This window comes from Oncorhynchus kisutch, linkage group LG20, assembly GCF_002021735.2.
Source record: "Oncorhynchus kisutch isolate 150728-3 linkage group LG20, Okis_V2, whole genome shotgun sequence".
Taxonomy (NCBI): Eukaryota; Metazoa; Chordata; class Actinopteri; order Salmoniformes; family Salmonidae; genus Oncorhynchus; species Oncorhynchus kisutch.
Genome location: NC_034193.2, coordinates 25,242,249 through 25,265,999, shown reverse-complemented (window position 1 = coordinate 25,265,999; position 23,751 = coordinate 25,242,249). Strand labels below are relative to the sequence as shown.

General features: G+C 43.1%; 1 protein-coding gene across 3 annotated transcripts; it reads left to right on the top strand.

The window, feature by feature from the left end:
- Window positions 1–1,865: 1,865 nt before the first annotated feature.
- Window positions 1,866–22,396, top strand: LOC109865852 (zinc finger protein 594). 3 transcript variants are annotated; one of them, XM_020454325.2, is made up of 9 exons: window positions 1,866–1,993; window positions 7,288–7,490; window positions 9,611–9,715; window positions 9,813–9,908; window positions 10,105–10,215; window positions 10,625–10,751; window positions 16,236–16,905; window positions 16,993–17,042; window positions 17,679–22,396. In XM_020454325.2, the coding sequence occupies exons 1-9, from the start codon at window positions 1,969–1,971 to the stop codon at window positions 20,645–20,647; spliced, it is 4,356 nt and encodes a 1,451-aa protein (XP_020309914.1). In that variant the 5' UTR covers window positions 1,866–1,968; the 3' UTR covers window positions 20,648–22,396. The 3 variants fall into 3 exon arrangements, with proteins under 3 accessions (XP_020309914.1, XP_031655024.1, XP_020309917.1); XM_031799164.1 differs by having other exon boundaries at window positions 1,869–1,993; window positions 10,105–10,337; XM_020454328.2 differs by lacking the exons at window positions 16,236–16,905; window positions 16,993–17,042; window positions 17,679–22,396 and having other exon boundaries at window positions 1,869–1,993; window positions 10,105–10,337; window positions 10,625–10,741.
- Window positions 22,397–23,751: the final 1,355 nt, after the last annotated feature.

Genomic DNA, 23,751 nt, shown 5'->3' with positions numbered 1-23,751 from the left:
TACTTAGGTAAATTATTTCATTTTGGACCCTTCTAAAAACCAGTTATTTGACCGGATTATATGGTGGGAATGCTATATTGATGTTTGTTCTGGTCTGGTCTGGCTCAGAAGATGATCGCATTTCCTTCCACCAATACCTTAACAGCATTAACCCTCACATCAGACTATCTGGAGTACAGCAAGGATAGCATTCATTTTGTTGGACCTTGACATCAGTAAAAATTACAAAAGTTTGTTTGCACACATCAATCTTCAGGAAGCCTACAGATGGGAATACCATTCTGAGGGCAAACAGCTTCCACCCCAAAAGGCTAAAGTGAACATTCCATATGACCAATTCCAAAGAGTCTGCATAATTTGCTTGGCTAGACCACAAACCCCAGGTGCTCTTTTAAATGCAACCATTTAAGAAATATTTTCAGAAAAAGTATTTTGTTTACAGCTTCTAAAATGTAGTATCAAGTCAAGCATTTAATGAACTGCAAAACTACTTGTCATCTATGGATGACAAGTAGTTTTGGTTTGTATATGGATCGGCAGCCAAAACGGTAGTACAGCGCCTGGATAGGATAAAGTTAAGGGCCCTGAGATTGTGTGTGGGTGCCTTCAGGACGACCTCTGTTGAGGCATTGAAGGTGGATAGTGGGGAACTGCCACTGAGGATAAGGCGGACAATCTTGCTGGGCAAGGTTGAAAGGGAGTTCAGAGGGACATCCTGCAGTCACAGCTACTGGGGAATGCTGGGAGCAAGGAGTGGGTATTCAGGGGGAGTACGGGAAGACAATTGGGCAGAAAGTGGTAGAATATGGACTGGGGGAGAGAGAGATAAGGCCGGGAATTACATTTCCGAAACCACGTGTGGATATGATTGAGCGTAGGAGAGAATGAGGTGAGGATGTGAGACGGTGTGTGGAGAGATACTGTACATAGATCATCAGTTAATTTGTTTTTAAGGATATATAGAGATGGTTCAAAGGATCCAGGCTGGGGTGGGGGCAGGGGTGTATATCAAAGATTTCAATGTTAGAGTTTGTAAGCGGTTAACTTATTATGTGTCAGTGTATGCCGGCCGAGTTGTTGGCCATGATTATAGGTTTGAGATGGGTGGAGGAGGTGAATCCACTCAGTGGTGATCTGCTCTGATTCAGCTGCAGTGTTGAGCAGTGTGAAGACGAGCAGGTCGGATAGGGGATACTTGTTTGTGGAGATGATGGTGCTGTTAATGGGATTGGAGAGGATGGGAGTGGTGGTAGGCTTTTGCTGGTTTCCCGCCCATGGAGGGTAATGAGAAGGCTGATGTGGTGGCTAAGAGTGCGGTGAGGAGAGAGGTGGTAGATATTCAGGTACCGCAGGGAAGTCCTTGATCTGGGTAAAAGGGCTCGATCTTTGGCAAAGGTTGTGCGATGCCAGTAGTAAGGGGAGGCAATTGTACTGCGTACACCAGTCAATCAAGGAAGAGGTGGGGAGTATGGGATGTAGGAGAGAGGAAGTTGTGTGGAGTAAACTACAAATGCCACGTTATGGATGATAGGGAGACATGAAACAGGTCTGTGTGATGAGTGTTTAGTGGCGGAAACAGTGGCGCATGTGTTGATATTTTGTGAACTGTATAACATAGTTAGGGAGAGATTGTGTGAAAGGGTTAGAAGGCTGGACAGGGTTGGGGTGGTAGGGTGGGGAGAGGGAAGTAGGTGTCTAGGGCTCTATTTCACTTTCTTAGAAGAACAGGACTATAATGAAGATCATTTTATGTAGTTAGGTAGGCAGTGACTAGCCTCACACTCCAGTACAGTAGGTGGCGGTGTATGCACTTTAACATTTAGATGCGACCCACCAACTAAATCTCAAAGAAGAAGTAACGTTGTTTCTTCCTGGTTTTATTGGTAAACTCTGGAGTGGCGTTAGCACATTTTGTTTCCAAAAAAAGCCAGTTAAGTAATACACTACAGTTAACACTGGAAGCTCGACATGCAAAAACATCTTAAGGAAGAAGGTAAATAAAACACCAACAAAACAATAGAGCAAAATTGCAGATGCAAATAGCTAGCGCTTTATTTCCATTAATGATCTGTAGTACAATATTATTTAAACCTCTTGAATGTAATCAAAAATGTAATTTACGTAATCGCCGAAAGTCATGATTTATGAGGGCCATAAACGATTACTAGTAATGCTGCGTACTCCAAGAAAGGTAAAAATCTCACCTTTCTGGTAAATTTAAAAAACAAAATTGCTGAGGTGTAGTCACTTGTGAAGACACACGCTCAAGTACACAGTACAATTATGAAAATAAGATATTTTATATTTCTATATGAATATGGCTTGAAATGTGCCTATTTTTGAAAGGTCTATTTTGATTACATTTGCCCCCACTACTGTGAACTTCTCACAGAGCCCTAGCTTGGCTTCCTGAACTAGTTAGGAACTCGCCTTTCATCTCATATTAATATTGTCTGTCAATGACAAAGTTGTTTTTTGTTTCAAATCTATTTTAGATTACTCTATATAAATGTTAGGGCTGACCCCAATTAGTCAACTGGGCGATTGTTTGGTCGTTAGGCTGTTGGTCGCCCAAGATTGTTAATGCTCGACTAAAACAAATGCATATAGTTGCGCCCATCTCAGTGAACTAATCCATTGCGGAGGCCTAGACTAAAAGCCAATTTATGCTTGATTCGAAAATGTGGTCGGAGGCTCCATAATTGTGGAGGCGTGCAGAGGCCAAATCAAGTTCTGTACTGCATCGCCATGCACCTCCCAAATTTTGTAACAATACGGAGGGCTCTGTATAGCTCCGCATTGACCTGATTGGTTGACAGTAGGTGGGAGTGGTACATCCTGTATAATACACAGACTCACTTCCTTGACAACAGCTCTCCACTGCTCCGCGAAGCGCAAGAAGTATGAATGCCCTGACTTCTGCATGGCCAATGTAGACGTTGTATTGACTATTCGCCCAGATGCACAATGCACTTCTCTCTCCAGAATGAGCTCTCTCTCGCCAATTTATTGTTTCATAACTTTGTGTGAATTGTTTGCATTTGATTGTTAGTGTATATCAATTCCCCATTCCATATATCACCAGCAGTACATCTACTGTTAATTCCTATCATTTCTAATCTACAATGTTTGTTACTTTGGTTATGGTCATTTATTTTAATGCATTCAATATTATTATTTCAGCCTTCCCATTCTCACTGTCAGAGTGAACACATTGTTTGCAGAGTGCACAGCCTATGGTACACTTGTGAGAAACAAGTTTTGGTTTATTTCATTCCATTTATGAGTAATGTAAATGTATACATTGTCTTTTGTTTTGGAGTGCTCCTGTCAGTGTTGAGTAAGTACACACATGCACAGATGTAGGTCTATAGGCTACCTGGCCTGTGTGCAAATGTAGGCATATAAATGTAACCATTTGGGGATCTGATAGTATTTCTGATTGGTTTAACACACCACCACTAATGACCTGTCATGCTCTGATCCAGTGGAATCAGTGCTTGACTTGGAATGAAATAGGTTCTGGTACTCATTTTGGGTGCTGGTACTCTTTATATTTAGGTGTATGAGCTCCACGATACTTTTGAGCTAATATTCTAAAAGAGGAACAGGAGCTCAAGCAGTAGAACATTTGAAATGCTGGTACTCAGCTCCAGTGAGCTCCTGTCCAAGTCAAGCACGGCTTCTTATCCCTCGCTCAAATAGCCTACAGCTGTGTCTGTCCAGAGCTCACTGGCATGGGAAACTCTGAGAGCCCAGAATATTTTATACTATGTTGCAATTTTGCTAGCACAAGCTTTGGTTGACCCAAGTTAATAGTTGATACAATGTTTCAAGTTTGTTGCAGAAAGGCCATGTGTAGCCAATGTGATTTATAGAATATTTATTTTTATCAGGATATTTTCTACCTGCAGGCTGCAATGTTTTTATTTGTTGACTTTATGTGGGATATTATATATATATATTTTTACATAGTTGTCAATGGCATTAGAAGTCATGTTTTAGGTTTGTATCTTTTTCATTTAGATTTGGATAGAATTTTGATTAAGCACATGACAATGATTTTGAGGTATGAAGACATCATTATAAATTAAATGAAACTGTGTCACAAATTTGCATATCAAAACCATAATTGGCACACAGATCGGTAGAAACGGTAAGATAAATTGGCATTCCACGTGAGAAAGGTTGCCGACTCCTCGTGTAGCCTATTGCCGACAACTTCAGGAGAGTAATGGCCGAATCTGCGAAAGCCAGCAGGAGCGGGAGGAGAATAGTTGAGTCAGGTATTTTTTCTTCTTCTGGTTATCTGGATCTCTGGTGCCCTCTTGAGGCATCAAACTGTATTTTTTTGTTTTTTTTTTGTTGTTTTTTTTCACCTTTATTTAACCAGGTAGGCTAGTTGAGAACAAGTTCTCATTTGCAACTGCGACCTGGCCAAGATAAAGCATAGCAGTGTGAGCATACAACAAAGAGTTACACATGGAGTAAACAATTAACAAGTCAATAACACAGTAGAAAACAAAGGGGGGGTCTATATACAATGTGTGCAAAAGGCATGAGGAGGTAGGCAAATAATTACAATTTTGCAGATTAACACTGGAGTGATAAATGATCAGATGGTCATGTACGGGTAGAGATATTGGTGTGCAGAAGAGCAGAAAAGTAAATAAATAAAAACAGTATGGGGATGAGGTAGGTGAAAAGGGTGGGCTATTTACCAATAGACTATGTACAGCTGCAGCGATCGGTTAGCTGCTCAGATAGCTGATGTTTGAAGTTGGTGAGGGAGATAAAAGTCTCCAACTTCAGCGATTTTTGCAATTCGTTCCAGTCACAGGCAGCAGATTACTGGAACGAAAGGCGGCCAAATGAGGTGTTGGCTTTAGGGATGATCAGTGAGATACACCTGCTGGAGCGCGTGCTACGGATGGGTGTTGCCATCGTGACCAGTGAGCTGAGATAAGGCGGAGCTTTACCTAGCATGGACTTGTAGATGACCTGGAGCCAGTGGGTCTGGCGACGAATATGTAGCGAGGGCCAGCCGACTAGAGCATACAAGTCGCAGTGGTGGGTGGTATAAGGTGCTTTAGTGACAAAACGGATGGCACTGTGATAGACTGCATCCAGTTTGCTGAGTAGAGTGTTGGAAGCCATTTTGTAGATGACATCGCCGAAGTCGAGGATCGGTAGGATAGTCAGTTTTACTAGGGTAAGCTTGGCGGTGTGAGTGAAGGAGGCTTTGTTGCGGAATAGAAAGCCGACTCTTGATTTGATTTTCGATTGGAGATGTTTGATATGAGTCTGGAAGGAGAGTTTGCAGTCTAGCCAGACACCTAGGTACTTATAGACGTCCACATATTCTAGGTCGGAACCATCCAGGGTGGTGATGCTAGTCGGGCATGCGGGTGCAGGCAGCGACCGGTTGAAAAGCATGCATTTGGTTTTACTAGCGTTTAAGAGCAGTTGGAGGCCACGGAAGGAGTGTTGTATGGCATTGAAGCTTGTTTGGAGGTTAGATAGCACAGTGTCCAAAGACGGGCCGAAAGTATATAGAATGGTGTCGTCTGCGTAGAGGTGGATCAGGGAATCGCCCGCAGCAAGAGCAACATCATTGATATACACAGAGAAAAGAGTCGGCCCGAGAATTGAACCCTGTGGCACCCCCATAGAGACTGCCAGAGGACCGGACAGCATGCCCTCCGATTTGACACACTGAACTCTGTCTGCAAAGTAATTAAGCTTAAAGAATCATACAAACTCAATGCATATAGTTGATTTTATTAAAACACATAGGGTGTGTCTACAAATGGAAAAATAAATGTATAAACATTTAGAGCAATCAATTGGTCGAAAGAACAGACTACTTTCGGTTGACACAATATTTTTTTAGTTGGGGACAGCCTTAGTAAATCGACCTCTGAATATGCTACAGCGACGAAACCACTCTCCTGCTGCGTTATGGTGTAAGGATTTCAGGCATATGCGTTGTTAGTAGCTGTGACGTAGGGTTCAGCCAGGAGTTGGATAGTCGAAAGAGCAAATTAAATGGTGCGAGGGACATCCCATCTTCAAGTGGTGTCAGATTTCACATCCTGCTTCATACAGGCAGAAGAGACAAACTCCTGTATCCATGAGACGCAGGGCTACCGCTTAATGTGAGACATTTTGATCTACGGTGTCCACAGATAGATTTATAAGCGAAAATGTAGGTCGGAAACAGTTCCAGAACCACTCAGGTTCCCTAAACAGGGGACTTTACATCAAAGAGTATTTAAGGGGCAATCTGTGATTTATTTATTTTCTATTTTTTTACTTTAAATTTAATAGTGCTGAGCGATTAGTGCGGATCGATTATTTTAAAAGAAATCACGGTTTTTGATTTAGGTTGAATGCTGTAACAACACAGAATAAACTATTCATAAAAGTCCCATGATGGTAGTGACTGCCCATTACTGCTTATCACTTATTAACCATCATTTATTCACATTACTTTACTAAAGTATTTCAGTTGTGCATATTATAGATTCCTATGCAGTCTGACAAAATAACTATTTTGTAGTTCTTCAAAGTAAATAAGACTTTTTATGAGTGTTGAATTCCAATTGTCAATCACTGTGATCATGTATTTTCAGGTAGAGATACCTCGCGAAACAACAGCTGCTCTCTATATCCCCTCACGATCGCGCATTCTGGTCTTTTCCGTAGAAGGCATAAAAGAAACACAGACAAGACAAGTAGATGCACAATGGATAATGGTCATTGTAGTTAATTACCACGTTTTATGCGCTAAACTATGTTGAAAATTGGCATGTTGGAAACTCCCTACGACATCACAGTTTGGGCTGTATCGGATTTATCTGTAGAGAAACTGAAGTGTGCGCAACAAAATGGAATGCAAATAATTGAACCGACTTCTTGAAGAATATAATGTATGCCTCATGAGCTTAGTTCAACTGTCGTACTCCATCAGAACTAAAAAAATAAAAGCTTGTAATAAAATGTAATTGTAAACAAATACTGTATAGCCGCAACACATGGTTAAAACTTATTTTGTCATGGCTGGTCAGGCCTTGTATCCATAGCTCTGTTCATGAATTTGAGAGTGGCTGCAGATTGCCTCTAGAAAAATACAATAAATATGATTTTACATCATTTTTTCAAAGCCTTTGTTTGACAACAAGAAAATCGATCAAAGATGGCTTATTATTATGAAATGATCTTCATATAAGTATTTTCTAAAGGTATTTGTCATCTAGCTAACTATCTGGATTTGTGTTTCTGTAGATGGACCTCTTCCACTGTCGTCTTTGCGTCTTTTTGTTCCTCCACTGCGTCTGGCGTCTGCAGCTCTGTGGCAAGTTGTTCAGCGGAGAGACATAATGGACTATGGCTTGGTGGAGGAGTTTGTCACCACTGTGTTGGAGGTAGTTCCTGATCTGATGAGTTACAGAGAGCGAGTCCAACTCATTATGGGGCTGCGGGCACAGGTGAGAGATGGCATGGATGGAAAAGGAGAGGAGGGATGGGACACTTGTTCAAGTACAGGGGGTGAGGTCACAAACTACATACAGTGCCTTCAGAAAGTATTCATTCCTCTTAACTTAACTTCCACATTTTGTTGTTACAGCCTGAATTCAAAATGGATTAAATAGATTTTTTTCTCACCCATCTACACATTAGGGTTGGGAGGTATTCAGATGCTCATATTGGCACCTGGTAGCCTAGTGGTTAGAGCGTTGGACTAGTAACCGAAAGGTTGAAAGATCGAATCCTCAAGCTGACAAGGTATAAATCTGTCGTTCTGCCCCTGAACAAGGCCGTTAACCCACTGTTCCTAGGCCGTCATTGAAAATAAGAATTTGTTCTTAACTGACTTGCCTAGTTAAATAAAGGTAAAATACATTTTTTAAATAAATACATCTCACCCTGGGATTTACAGTATTACTGGCTTAGTACACAAGGGGGCTCCAAAAACGCAAAAAAAACATTGGGCGTCTATTACCAGAATGCTAACAGAATGAGCACAAGTAATAGCGAATTTCCTGGGAGGCTGCTAGCTAAATATGCTAACAAGTTCAAAAGAAAATAAACAAATTGCAATGACAGGCAATCTAGCTCTTAAAGTTATACATATATACAGTACCAGTCAAATGTTTGGACACACCTACTCACTCCAGGGTGTTTCTTTATTTGTACTATTTTCTACATTGTAGAATAATAGTGAAGACGGGGTGAAATAACATATGGAATATTGTAGTAACAAATAAAGTGTTTATTTTATATTTGAGATTCAGCTTTGCACACTCTTGGCATTCTCTCAACCAGCTTCATGAGGCAGTCACCTGGAATTCATTTAAATTAACAGGTGTGCCTTGTTAAAAGTTCATTTGTGGAATTTATTTTCTCCTTAATGCATTTGAGCCAATCATTTGTGTTGTGACAAGGTAAGGATGGTATACAGAAGATAGCTCTATTTGGTAAAAGACCAAGTCCACATTATGGCAAGAACAGCTCAAATAAGCAAAAAGAAATGACAGTCCCTCATTACTTTTAGACATGTCAGTCAATCCGGAAAATGTCAAGAACTTTGAATGGTTCTTCAAGTGCAGTTGCAAAAACCATCAAGTGCTATTATGAAACTGGCTCTCATGAGAACCGCCACAGGAAAGGAAGACCCAGAGTTACCTCTGCTGCAGAGGACAGATTCATTAGAGTTGACTGCACCTCAGATTGCAGCCCAAATAAATACTTCAAAGAGTTCAAGTAAACAGACACATCTCAACATCATCTGTTTAGGGGAGACTGCATGAATCAGGCCTTCATGGTCGAATTGCTGCAAAGAAACCACTACTAAAGGACACCAATGAGAAGAAGAGACTTGCTTGGGCCGAGAAACATGAGAAATTGACATTAGACTGGTGGAAATCTGTCCTTTGGTCTGATGAGTTCAAATGTGAGATTTTTGATTCCAACCTCCTTGTCGATGTGAGACGCAGAGTAGGTGAACAGATGATCTCCGCATGTGTGGTTCCCACCGTGAAGCATGGAGGAGGAGGTGTGATGGTGTGGGGGAGGTTTGCTGGTGACACTGTCTGTGATTTATTTAGAATTCAAGGCACACTTATTTTGAATTCAGGACACATTCTGCAGCGATACGTCATCCCATCTGGTTTTGGGCTTAGTGGGATTATAATTTGTTTTTCAACACGACAATGACCCAAAACACACCTCTAGGCTGTGTAAGGCCTATTTGACAAAGGAGAGTGATGGAGAGCTGCATCAGATGACCTGGCTTCCACAATCACCTGACCTCAACCCAATTGATATGGTTTGGGATGAGTTGGACCGCAGAATGAAGGAAAAGCAGCCAGCAAGTGCCCAGCATATGTAGGATCTCCTTCAAGACTGTTGGAAAAGTATTCCAGGTGAAAATGGTTGAGAGAATGCTAAAAGTGTGCAAGGCTGTCTTCAAGGCAAAGGGTGGCTACTTTGAAGAATCTAAGATATAAAATATATGTTGATTTGTTTAACAAATGAACACATCCCATAGTCTCTTACTTGCAGGTTGGTGTACATAATAATTTATTGTATTTTTTTAATCCATCAGCTGGTTCTGGAGTTGTGTCGCACAGATCACCTAGCTGACCCCGACACCATCCAGCCACACCTGAACAGGCTTAGATCCTGTGTCATCACTCATAGGGAAAAGGAGGTGAGTGCTGCTACTCAGTGAAATATCAAGACTGATAACTTTGCTGTTGTTTAACGTTGGCTAGTTAAATTGACTGACTGTTCAATGCTTGCTGTAGATTCCTGATCCAGAGGTGGAGGCATCAGAATCCAACTTCCTGAAGCTGATTCAAAGCCTGCTAGAAGACCCAATTGAGAGGGAACACTTCTTCCAGGTCAGTGTTGTCACTGACTGTGTAGCTGGTCAATTATTCGTGACATTTTTCTTTAGAAGGTTACCAAAATGTGAAAGGTATATTCATACCTTTCACATTTTGGTAACCTTCTAAAGAAAAATTCACATTTCACATGCATTGTAGATCATTGTTTTAATTCAAAAGCATGGACATAATGTTCTTGTTGGTTTTCTAGAATGTTTATTCAGAGGAATTCGGCCTCAAGTATGACTCCGCACTGCAGAGTCTGGTGTGGGAGTTCCTGTCAAGGCTGGAGAAGTTACTTCCAACACCAACCTTTCAACAGGTACCATGCTAAGATGTTATTGCCATCATCAGTCTACTTTCATACAACAATCACTGTACAAAGGGATCCTATACAAATCGGTTGGTAGTGGTTGGACCAAAGGTGACAGTGTTCCACTTTGGGTAAGTAGGCTTTTATACCTATTCAGAAAACATACTTTCAGTTTGTTTACAGACTGTCAATACAGATAGCCCTCAATGCCGCCACTGCAAAGATGTGCCCTCTATCCAACTCTATGGGTTAAACCAAATGTTGAAATTATATCAATGCCAAATGTCTATTCATTGGATCCAATTATGGTAGAATGCAACATCCATAGAGAGACGTTTCTATTAACTGGTTTCATATAAAATATGAATTCAGATGATATTATAGAAATGGGGATCATTGCCATTCCTCTTTCCATTAGACTGCATCTTGGTTTGTACCTGACCCTTCTATCTTGGAGGACTGTGTGCAGTTTGTGTGTCACCCCAAGCCTTTGAAGACCCTACTCCAGTACCAAAACAACACATATGAATATGTGGACACCAACGGTAAGAGCTACGTTACTCTGAGCTTTAATGTATGACATAAAAATAAGCAAACCTGAACTCACTGTTCTATATCGTGGAGCTCCACCCCATAGGGGAGTTCTGCTCCTAGTGGTTTACCCCGCTGCCTAGGCAGCGAATAGCCTGAGAGAAGATTATGCACACACCTGCAACCAATGGGAGCACAGGTGTCCCTATATAAAAGGGACGCTTCCCCTCAATCAGCCTCCCATTATCTTCAGCGACTTGAACCGGACTGAAGAAGCCGAGAAGATAAGTCTCAGGACGAACCCGCCGTCGATTTCGAAGTCTCAACGTTGTCCATCTAAATGAGCACCCAACCCAAAAGCTCTTTTAAGAGCTCAGTGTCACTGCTCCTCTGTGGACTCACACGACCTGTGTTTCGTGTGCTTAGAGTCACAGCACGCTAGGAGCAGCCTCACAAATCTCCCACAATGCCCTAGCTGCGCCCTCCTTTCTTTAAAGGAGAGGAAGCAGCAGTGGGCATTTTTTAGGGAGGATTTTCCTCTAGAGGACGCAATGTCAGCCTCAGTTTCTGAGGCATCATATGATTGCACCGCTTCTGGAGATGACGAGGATGTTGGTAGGTGCATGGATGTTTCTCCGGAACACTCCATTCCATTCCACTGACCGAATTTGGGTAAAAAACTCTCTCAGGAGACTGCAAGATTTTTCTCATCCTTGTGCGAGGACAAGGTGGACTCTGACTACTCAGCAGCCCCCTCACGTCATGGCCTCTCTGCGCTCTTAGTTTCCAGGGCTCATTGAGAGGGCTGCGAGCCGGCTAGAGCTCCAGCTGCCCCCCCATTCCCCCCAACCCGGAGGTGGATATGATGGAGGGCGGCCCCTATTCTCGGCCAAGAAGGGTGGCGGAGCCATTGGCTCCTGCCATGTCCTCGCTCAGAAAGTACGTGGAGGGCTCATGAGAGTCACCTTTGACGGCACTCGCGCCGGCCAAAGCTTATATCCCATTCACCAGAGTGGACAGCAGACGAGTGGGAATTTCCCAGGGGATCCCCAGGCTCGAGAGCGCCATGGCTGCGTATCTCGTCCCGAGTTCGAGCTCCTGACCCTCGTCCAAGAAGGTTTCTCTACCCACATCAAAGGACCGACTCACAACGCAGCTGGTTGAGAAGCCCTCCTGGCAGCCTCTCTGTCCCGTCTCACTACGGGTAAGACTGGGCTGTCAGAGGAAGAGACAGAAGAAGCGTCACCCAAGTGTCGGCTGTGTGTGCGGGGAGGTCCATGGCCACTATGGTGGTCGCGGAACGACACCACTGGCTTTCTCTGACAGCCATGAAGGAGGCCGACAAAGCCATGCTGTTGAACTCCCCCATCTCTAACGACGGCCTCTTCGGAGTCACCGCCAAAGAAGGAGCGTGTTGGGAAGCTGGATTAGGAGAGGACAGGCTTTTGGACTGGTTTACATTGTGTTCTCAAGATGGATCCAAGGAATGGCTGACAAGGTAGAGATGTAGATGAAAATAGCAATACGTGTGCACCGTCAGTAAATCAAACTTTTTATTGAAGCGTCTCAGATAATTTTTTTCCTGTTGGTTTCCTGGGAAATGGCTGGATTTGGCTTTACTAAAGGTGCAGGACGAGCAAGATTGCTACCCAGAGACCCACCCAGTTCTACCGTCACATGTAGACCTGGGTCTAGTGCCAGACAGCTTAGCCCGGCGACAGACGACAACAGCGCTACGAGAGTGGGCCCCTTTTCTGGTCGGCCATGATGAGACGAGGGATAGAGGAGAGCACATCGCCCTGTTCGATTGTGCCCACTATCCCCCCCTCCCCACCACTGTATAGGGATGGAGTAGCCAACGTGTTGTTTGTATAATAAAGACTGTTCCAATTGACTTTTGTCACAAGAGAACCTCTTTTCCATGACAACCAAAGAGTAATGTGGCTGAGGTGTTAAAGAGCAGCCTGGGACGTTGGTGAAGGGTGACTCCTCCCCCGTTTTTGGGCGTGGTGGAAACAGTGAGGAAATCACCAGAGAAAGTCGCCGCTCTCACTGCAGAGATTATGGAATTTTTGGCGAAGGAGGAGCGGTCACAGCAGATCCCCGCAAGCAAAGGAACAACGGGCTATATTCGCCCTACTTCCTAGTGCCAAAATAGACGGGGGGGGGGAATGAGGCCAATACTGGATCTACACATTCTCAACGAGAGTGTAGCCACAAAGGGCCCTTTCGAATGCTTACGACAAAGCATCTGCTGGAATGTGTCCACAACAGACTTTTGTATAAACGTAGACCTAAAGGACATGTACTTCCATGTGCCGGTACATCCACGTCACAGGAAGTTTCTGTGTTTCGCCTCCCAAGGGGTACGAGTATGTGAGAATGCCATTCGGGTTCACCCTGGCACCTCGCACCTTTTCCAAATGCGTGGAGGCGGCAATCGAACCGTCGCGTCGTCAGCGGATAAGGGACGTGGCCTACCTAGACGACCTACTGGTCTCGCCTCATCAGCAGAGCTGGCGATCGCACACACGACACAGACTGTGATTCATCGCACGCGTGTGGGGGTTTGCTGTGAATTGGGGAACGAGTGCACCTTGGCCCAGTCATCGGATTGTCTACCTGGGATTGCAGCTAGACTATGTGACTATGAAGGCTCGAACTTCGGATCCTTGTCGGGCTGCCCTGTTGCTAGCCCTACGAAGGTTTCATCCGAATCACACAGTGATGGCGCATTCGGTCATGACACTCTTGGGTCTCATGTCGTCATGTCGTCTGAGAAATCAGTATGATATGTCTTCTAACCATGGATCAGTCTGTACTCAGCAAAGCGGATTGGAGGAACTAAGTGGAAAAACTGCAGGACCGATGGACTGGTTTCCTTCAGGTCCGCTTTTACCTGTTAGGGTGACTATGTGACATGACTCCTGACTGAGAGATCAATACAGTAGAGGTCATGTATTCTAACCTGCCCATAGGTCTATGACTATGTTTGGGCGGAAGGATGAGGGAAATAGTTCCTGTAACTGGTCTAATAGGACTGTAATACTAATCATTGAATATTGACAGGATATTGAAGTAACATCCAGCTCCTGGTTCAGATTAGTAAGGCTCATATTCTGTTTATCTGCCCACTAGCCATTGACTATGTCTCTGGACTGAGTGGGGCGGATTGTACTGAGGACACAGTATATTGTGACACAGTGTGGTCGCAGCCATTGGTGGGCCCGACCTTTTCATTAAGTTGGAAGTGTTATGCTCGGCGGAAAGTACATTTCGGAGCGTTGCGCTCCACCTTAAACCACTAGGAGCAGAGCTCCCCTATGGGGCTCCCCTCTACGATATAGAACGATAGTTACCGGAGTGGTATCTCCAGTTCTATGAGTGGAGCAGAGCCCCATAGGACTTAAGGCCCTGCCAACCCCCAGTCTTGGAGAAGATCATTTTTTGGGAGGCTGATTGAGGGGAAGCGTCCCCTTATATAGGGACACCTGTGCTCCCATTGGCTGCAGGTTTGTGCATAATTTTCTCTCAGGCTATTCAAACCACTAGGAGCAGAGCTCCCTCATGGGGCTCCACCCCACTCATAGAATTGGAGTTACAACTCCGGTAACTATCGTTCACTACTATATCATATAGAGGTCAACCAATTATGATTTTTCAACGCTGATACCGATACCGATTATTGGAGGACGAAAAAAAAGCCGATACCAATTAATCGGCCAATTTTTATATATATGTAATAATGACAATTACAACAATACTGAATGAACAATGAACACTTATTTTAACTTAATATAATACATAAATAAAATCAATTTAGTCTCAAATAAATAATGAAACATGTTCAATTTGGTTTAAATAATGCAAAAACAAAGTGTTGGAGAAGAAAGTAAAAGTGCGATATGTGCCATGTAAGCTAACGTTTAAGTTCCTTGCGCAGAACATATGAAAGCTGGTGGTTCCTTTTAACATGTGTCTTCAATATTCCCAGGTAAGAAGTTTTAGGTTGTAGTTATTATGGGAATTATAGGACTATTTCTCTCTCTAGCATTTGTATTTCATTAACCTTTGACTATTGGATGTTCTTATAGGCACTTTAGTATTGCCAGTGTAACAGTATAGCTTCCGTCCCTCTCCTCGCTCCTCCCTGGGCTCGAACCAGGAACACAACGACAACAGCCACCCTCGAAGCAGCGTTACCCATGCAGAGCAAGGGGAACAACCACTCCAAGTCTCAGAGCGAGTGACGTTTGAAACACTATTAGCGCGCACCCCACTAACTAAATAGCCATTTCACATTGGTTACACCAGCCTCATCTCGGGACTTGATAGGCTTGAAGTCATAAACAGCGCAAATGCTTGACGCACAACGAAGAGCTGCTGGCAAAACGCACTAAAGTGCTGTTTGAATGAATGCTTACGAGCCTGCTGCTGCCTTCCACCGCTCAATCAGACTGCTCTATCAAATCATAGACTTAATTATAACATAACACACAGAAATACGAGCCTTAGGTCATTAATATGGTCGAATCCGGAAACTATCATCTCGAAAACAAGACCTTTATTCTTTCAGTGAAATACGGAACCGTTCCGTATTTTATCTAATGGGTGGCATCATTAGTCTAAATATTCCTGTTACATTGCACAACCTTCAATGTTATGTCATAATTATGTAAAATTCTGTCAAATTAGGCAGCACAAACTGTTGCATATACACTGACTCCGTGCAATGAACGCAAGAGAAGTGACACAATTTCACCTGTTTAATATTGCCTGCTAACCTGGATTTCTTTCAGCTAAATATGCAGGTTTAAAAATATATACTTTTGTGTATTGATTTTAAGAAAGGCATTGATGTTCATGGTTAGGTACACCTTGTAGCAAGGATACGCACCGCATCGATTATATGCAACGCAGGACACGCTAGATAAACTAGTAATATCATCAACCATGTGATTATGATTGATTGATTGTTTTTTATAAGATAAGTTTAATGCTAGCAACTTACCTTGGCTTACTGCATTCGCTTAACAGGCGGTGTCCTCATGGAGTGCAATGAGAGGCAGGTGGTTAGAGCGTTGGGCGAGTTAACTGTAAGGTTGCAAGATTGAATCCCCCGAGCTGACAAGGTGAAATTCTGTCGTTTTGCCCTTGAACGAGGCAGTTAACCCACCATTCCTAGTCCGTCATTGAAAATAAGAATGTTTTCTTAGCTGATTTTCCTAGTTAAATAAAGATGAAATAAAGATGTGGAAAAAAAAAAAAATTCAACGGCCAACTCGGTGTCCAAAAATACCGATTTCCGATTGTTATGAAAACTTGAAATCGGCCCTAATTAAATCGGCCATTCCGATTAATCTGTCAACCTCTAGTATCATATAACTGCTGGTTGTTTATTATCAATGCCATAAAAAGACATTGGTTTGTGTCCCTAAAACTAAAAAAGATGAACCAGGGTTTGTTTGACATGGACTTTCCTTGTCTTCCTGTCTCAGCTCCATCTTCGGTCGACTACATCCTCTCATCGCTGTCGCTCTCTCCACTAAAGACAGTTGTGATCTTTCCAGATCAAACTGACCCAGAGATCAAATCAGAACCCATGGAGGAACCTTTGACATATGAACATATAAACATTCAAAGCCCAGCCTCATCTGACAACGATTCAGAAATGCTTCCTTTGTTGGAGTCAGATTACGTGAAGAGCGTAGAAGGGGTGCATTCAGACAGACATTTGAATGTTGAGATTTTGTCTTTACAAATTCAAGGTTCGGATGAGGTGTGTATACACAAGGAAACTACTGAGGGAGACCTTAAACACGAGACAGTTGACAAAGAGTCAGCAAGAGAGAGAGAACTAGATGAAGCTTTTCACCAACCTCAAACTGACAGTGGGCTAACAATACAAAAACCTAACAGCATCCAACAGAAAGTGCAGGACAGTTCTAGTTTGTCAACTTCCTGTCTGCTCCGTCAGCCCACGGTGCTACTGCACCGACTTGACATGACTGATATGCCGTTACCTGTGTCCTCTCCAACATTGAGTCCAACATTGAGGAGAAAGAGGCTTCAAATTAAAAAAGGGCGATCCCAAGGACAGAGAGCAGGATGGGTCATATCACCAGAAAGTAAGAGGAATGCCAATGGACAGCCACCACCAGAGACTAAGTAAGAATTTATTATACTGGAAACAATTATTGCTACTGGTAATCTTCCATTACAATCATAACGCTACTTCAATTTGGTATTTTTCAGACAAGACAGTGTAACCTCAGACGATGATGCTCCCAAGAAAAGGAAAGCTGGTAGGAAAATCATCATCCTAGCTATGATTCAGGCTCTCAATTTTATACAGAATCTGCGTCTTAAAGTGATAGTTGGCTCAACGTTTATAATCAGTTAATGGTAAGCTCAGTATTTTACAACGTGATGTCGGATGGTTTCTCACCCTGAAAGTATACTATAGGCCAGGAGAAACTGTAATCCATGGTTCAGTTTTCTACAAAATTCAGCTAATTTCAGTCACCGCTTGCTAACAATGAATGGGAGTGGTAGGGGTATGTGGTGCCTGTTGAAAAGAATGGCCAACTCATGTATATCAGGCACCAGATACCCCTCCCCATTGATTTTTAGCTAGGGTGGCTAAAGTTAGCTGGAGATTGTGGTGGCTGTTTTACAGTTTATCCCGGCCCATAGACGACTATCAGGGGGAGAAACCATCTGACATTAAGTTTTAAAGTACTTCCCCTTCAATCACTTGCCTTGGAATGCACGTTCAAAAAGTCACACATTTGGCAATTTTGTTAATAGCATAAAACCTATGGCTGCTAAAGTTAAAGCAATTTGCATGTCTTAGCCAGACAGTGTATCTATAACCGTTTGACCCTTACTTACAGATTTTGCCATGTTTTGAGATCCCCATTTTTTATTTTCAACTCTAGGTAGAGGCCTAGAGGAAGAGACACTGCACCACATCAAGGACTTTCACTCAGAGGAGTGCAGTGGACAGAACAGAGAACCTTTTGACAGTATGCCTCAGTATTCTTTGGCCCCTGACCTATCCCATGTAATTGGGCAGTCTACTAGAAGCAAGCGGGTCAAAATGTGCTCCTTATGTAGGAAGACCTTCATTGGAGCAAAGGATTTGACGGCACACATGAGATCTCATACTGAGCAGAGTCCTTACCAGTGTACCCAGTGTTTGCAAAGCTTTGAACATCAGGAGGACTTACACAAACATCAACAGATTGGATGTGAGGTGGCAACTCAACCAGAAGAGGACAACATGTCTACGGCATCTTTTGAAGAGGATAACATGTCTGCAACATCTTTTGAGGATGGGATCGAGGCATCCCAGCCCAATGGCACTTTGCCCCTGAGCCCAACAACTTCTAATGTTCGTCCCAATCTTAAAGAGTTTTCCAAAGCCAGAACTTGCCATGTGTGTCAGGAAACTTTCCAAAGTGCATATTTAATGAGAAAGCACCTGAATTCCAAACACGATCAGCTCCCTTACCAGTGCTGCGACTGTGGAGAACATTTCAAGAGGAAGTTTAATTTAAAGGAACATAAGAAATTGTGCTTGGCGGCGAGCACAACAACTTCCAACATTTGTCCCACTCCAGATCAGTCTTCCAAAGCCAGAAATTGCAGTTTGTGTAACAAGACTTTTGACAGTCCATATTTAATGAGAAAGCACCTCAAATCCAAACATGATCAACTCCCTTACCAGTGCCCGGGCTGTGGAGGAAATTTCCAAAGGAACTTTCATTTGAAGGAGCATAAAAAAGAGTGCTTGGTGGCGAAGAGTCTCCTCTCTTGCTCTCTGTGTGACAAAACTTTCATTGACGCAAGCAATTTGACAAAACACGTGAGATCTCACACTTACCAGTGCACCAAGTGTTTGCAAAGCTTTGAACGTCAGGAAGACTTACAGAAACATCTGCAGAATGTGTTTGAAGAGCCAGCTCAATTTGAAGAGGACAACACCTCGATGCCATCTTTTGAGGATGGGAAAGAGACATCCCAGCCCGACGACACTTCCAATGTCCTTCCCACTCGAAAGGAGTCTTCCAGAGCCAGAACGTGCCGTTTGTGTCACAAAACTTTTGACACTATACATTTCATGAAAAAGCACCTGAATTCCAAACATGCTCAGCTCCCTTACCAATGCCTCCACTGTGGAGAAAACTTCAGGAAGAAGTTTAATTTGAAAGAACATCAGAAAGAGTGCCATAAACCCACTCCAATACAGTTGTCCAAGGCCAGAACATGTCGTGCGTGTCACAAGACTTTTGTTAGTGTACATTTAATGAGAAAGCACCTCAAATCCAAACATGATTTGCTCCCTTACCAGTGTCTCGGCTGTGGAGACCATTTCTACAAAAATTCTCACTTGCTGAAACATGAAAAAGTTTGCTCAGCGGCAAAAAGGCTCCTCACTTGTTGTGAGTGTGGTAAGACTTTTAAGCTCTCTCAGCTTAAGAGGTGTAACCAGGTGAACCAACAGCAGGCTCCTAGGGGGGGTCACCCAGAGACCAACACAACTCTAATAGTGGAAAATGGGATTGAGATACCACAGTCCTTCAGCACAACACCCCAGAACCCAACAACCTCCAATGCTCTCACAATTCAAGGGCAATCCTCCACAATAGCCAACCATTATGAAACATGTATTTTGTGTAATGAAACGTTTGAAAATGGAGAGAATCTGAGAAAACATATGAAATTCCAACATGATGTACGTACGTACGTGTGCCTTGTTTGCGGGGAGACATTCCAAAGCAAATCTGAACTACAGAAACATTCTGACATTCATTTGGGCTCCAGAAAGTGTCCTTTGTGTGTTAAAAATACTTCTCAATCAACGCTGCAGCACGTTCAGAGACAACAGCAAGACTCGAGGGTGTCAAGTGAGGGAGTCAACCCAAACCAGCACCAAAGGGATGTTGATCCAGCAGATGGCAGCAGCTCGCTGGCACCAAGGGAACATGAGACAAATATCCCCCAGCCTTCAACCTATCTATGTGATACATGTGGTAAAGACTTCCCATCTCTGTGCCGATTGAAAAGACATTTGCAAGTACATACAGGAGAGCAGCCTTTTCCTTGCACGGATTGTGGCAAATGTTTTACTTGCAAGGGTAGTCTGAAAATCCATCAACGCCTTCATACAGGAGAGCGGCCATTTGCGTGCACTTTGTGCCCACAACGCTTTATCACAAATAAACACCTAAAAAGACATATGTTTACTCACACAAGGGAAAAGCCTTTTCAGTGTTCAGCTTGTGGGAAAACCTTCAAAACGAAACAAGGTTGGAGCAGACATCAACAATTTAGGCGTTGTTACCTGGAAAAACATACTAGAGCAAGTTTTCTAGAGAATCAGAAGGATTTACAAAAACATCAGCAGATTGGGCGTGAGGAGGCAGCTCAACCGGAAGAGGATAACATGTCTACAACATCTTTTGAGTATAAGACATCCCAGGCCCATGGCACTTCAGCCCAGAGCCCAGACACTTCTAATGTTCGTCCTACCCCAAGACAGTCCTCCAAAGCCAGGACGTGCCACGTGTGTCATGAAATCTTCCATAGTGCATATTTAATGAGAAAGCACCTGAATTCCAAACATGACCAGCTCCCTTACCAGTGCCTCGACTGTGGAGAACATTTCAAGAGGAAGTTCAATTTGAGGGAACACAAGGCAAAGTGCCATTTTACGCCTTCCTCCAAAGCCAGAAAATGCTGTTTGTGTAACAAGACTTTCAACAGTCCATATTTAATGAGAAAGCACCTCAAGTCCCAACATGATCAACTCCCTTACCAGTGCCGCGACTGTGGACATTTTTTTAAGCTGAAATTTAATTTGAAGAAGCATAAGAAAAAATGCCCCACTCTGAAAAGACATTAGCGAGTACACGCTGGAGAGCAGAATCCTTGCACGGATTGTAGCAAACACTTTACTTTGAAGGGTAGTTTGAAATCCCATCAACTCCTTCATACAGAAGAGCAGCCATTTGCGTGCACTTTGTGCCAAGAACACTTTATCACGAATAAACAGCTACAAGGACATACATTTACTCACTCAAAGGAGAAGCCTTTTCAGTATTAAGCTTGTGGGAAGGAAGACTTTCAAAACAAGGTTGGAGCAGACAACAATTTAGGCATGGTCAACTGAAAAAAATATATACGAGAACAAGTTTGCTTGAAGATTGAGTAATTGTAATTCCCGACCTTCACCATTTCACTTGTGATTTTGGTTCTTATTTTATTCTCTTTGAATAGAGACATTTTTGGTTTACAAACAAATGTCAGCTTTGAGTGATGCACACGCATTCTCGTGTAAAAAAAAAGCCCTCTAGCATAATATTTACACGCAGATGTCGGGACCTTGACAAACTTAATAGTTATGACTATGAAAACACAAGACTGGTGGCTATAACTATGTTCAAGGAGAGTATTATTCTTCTGGCTTTATCAAGCTCTATTTGTGATATTTTACCTTGCTGGCTTGGTATCTTGCTAGGTAATTCATCCTCGGAAGACATCTGTGACGTTGTAGACGATAACCATCGGACTACATGTTTGTTAACTTGCATAAGCTGCCGGCCGGGAAATGGGTCTATTACCTATGTTCAGGAATGTCCCCCAGAGCTGTTGCCAGAGAATTTAATGTTAATTTCTCTACCATAAGCTGCTTCCAAAGTCGTTTTAGAGAATTAGGCAGTACGTCCAACCGGCCTCGTAACCGCAGACCATGTGTAACCACGCCAGCCCAGGACCTCCACATCCGGCTTCTTCACCTGCGGGATCGTCTGAGACAAGCCACCCGGACAGCTGATGAAACTTTGGGTTTGCACAACCGAAGGATTTCTGCACATACTGTGGTGCTTATCGTCCTCACCAGGGTCTTGACATGACTGCAGTTTGGCGTGGTAACCGAATTCAGTGGGCAAATGCTCACCATTAATTCGCTGCACGCTGTGCTCTTCACGGATGAATCCCTGTTTCAACCGTAATGATGGCAGATGGCAGACCCACGTGTATGACGTCATGTGGGCGAACAGTTTCCTGATGTCGTCATTGTGAACAGTGTGCCCCATGTTGGTGGTGGGGTTATGGTATGGGCAGGCATAAATTACAGACAACAAACACAACTGCATTTTATCGATGGCAATTTGAATGCACAGAGAGATACCGTGACAAGATCCTGAGGCCAATTGTCGTGCCAGTCATCCGCCGCCATCACCTAATTTTTCAGCATGATAATGCACAGCCCCATTGTCGCAAGGATCTGTACACACTTCCTGGAATCTAAAAATGTTGCAGCTCTTCCATGGCCTGCATACTCACCAGACATGTCACCCATTGAGCATGTTTGGGATGCTCTAGAGAGACTTGTACAACAGCGTGTTCCAGTGTTGACCAATATCTAGCATACCCATTGAAGAGGAGTGGGACAACAGTGGTCACACCAGGTAGTGACTCGTTTTCTGATCCACGCCCCTATCTTTTTTTAATTTGATTATTAAGGTATTTGTTATCATCAGATGCATATCTATATGCCCAGTTATGTGAAATCCATCATTTCGGGCCTAATGAATTTATTTCAATTGACTGATTTCTTTACATGAACTGTAGTAAAATCTTTTAAATTGTTGCATGTTTGGTTTATATTTTTTGCATCAGCGTAGATGGTGGGCGTTGGATGCGGTTTGTGACACACACGGTTGACATTTTGAATTCCAATGCAGCTTTTGTTTTTCCACAGTATTAACTAATCACAATTGTTTTCTACTCTAAATCACTAACTCAACAGCTTCATATTAAAAACAGGAATGGCGCCCTGACACCTGCTGGCGCAGTGGTCCAAGCACTGGTTTATGGACCAGAAGGACACAGGCTCTAATTTTGCCAATGCCCTTTCTCTAAAAAAAAATCTCACAATGCCCCAATATGTTGATATACTATCCAGTAATGAATGGTCACAGAAAGTATGGGTCATGTTATTTAAACACCACACCCAAATGAAAAACAAAAACAATTGAAACGAGGAGGAACGTGTCACTCGTATAGTGAAACACTTTTGTTTTCCGTTGCGTGCCTGACACTTACATGACCCTGCACATATTGATTGCACAGCTGCAGAATTAAGTTGTTTTAAAGGAGAATTACCCCCATATTCAACTTCAATGTGCCATACACATTTGCACACGGCTCGGCTCAATCATAATACTACAAAACATAACTGAGTTCAGAGGAAAAAGGTGAAACATTCAGTGAAATGGATAGGATGTGTGCTCTGCTGACAGCAAACACTACATAGTCCGATGCGACGATTGCTGCCTTGGATGCACACTCAACGTCTACGTTTTCCCACTCCAGAGGGGGGAGCTACACGATAACGAACAAGAAGGAACATCCAAATCTCACCTCTCACCAGGCTCAATAGACACACATCCCTTTTGAGCCTCTGCATTTCTACCAGGTAAGGGAGTTTTTCCACTTGACCTGACTTGAGGTATTTCCTTGTCTGTTGGTAAGGAAAGACTCCCTGGCTTTAATTGTTACGGTATCTTGATATTTGGGGCCTAAAAACTCACTGGCTTTATTTGTGACGGTAACTAGATATTTTGAGGGCCTGACAAACTGAATTAGATACTCTCTCAGGGACTTCACCAATTTATTACATATGAGCCAGTTGGGCTTTATCCGAATCACTCGTCCTTTTTCTCCCTCCCTTCACTGTTCACTTTTTTTTTTAGCTATCCCCCCAGTTTTTTTGCACCGAGGGTATTCTCCAGGACAACCTTGTCTTTTCCCGCTGCCAGATACGTGTCTGTCTGTCTGCCACAGTTATTGGCCTATCAGTGACCATGTACTGCTCCTGACAACATGACACTGTAAGGACGTTCCTAATGTTGCTACAATATTGCAATCTCAAACATGTTACTTTTTAGTCTATACTGAACAAAAATATAAATGCAACATGTAAAGTGTTGGTCCCATGTTTCA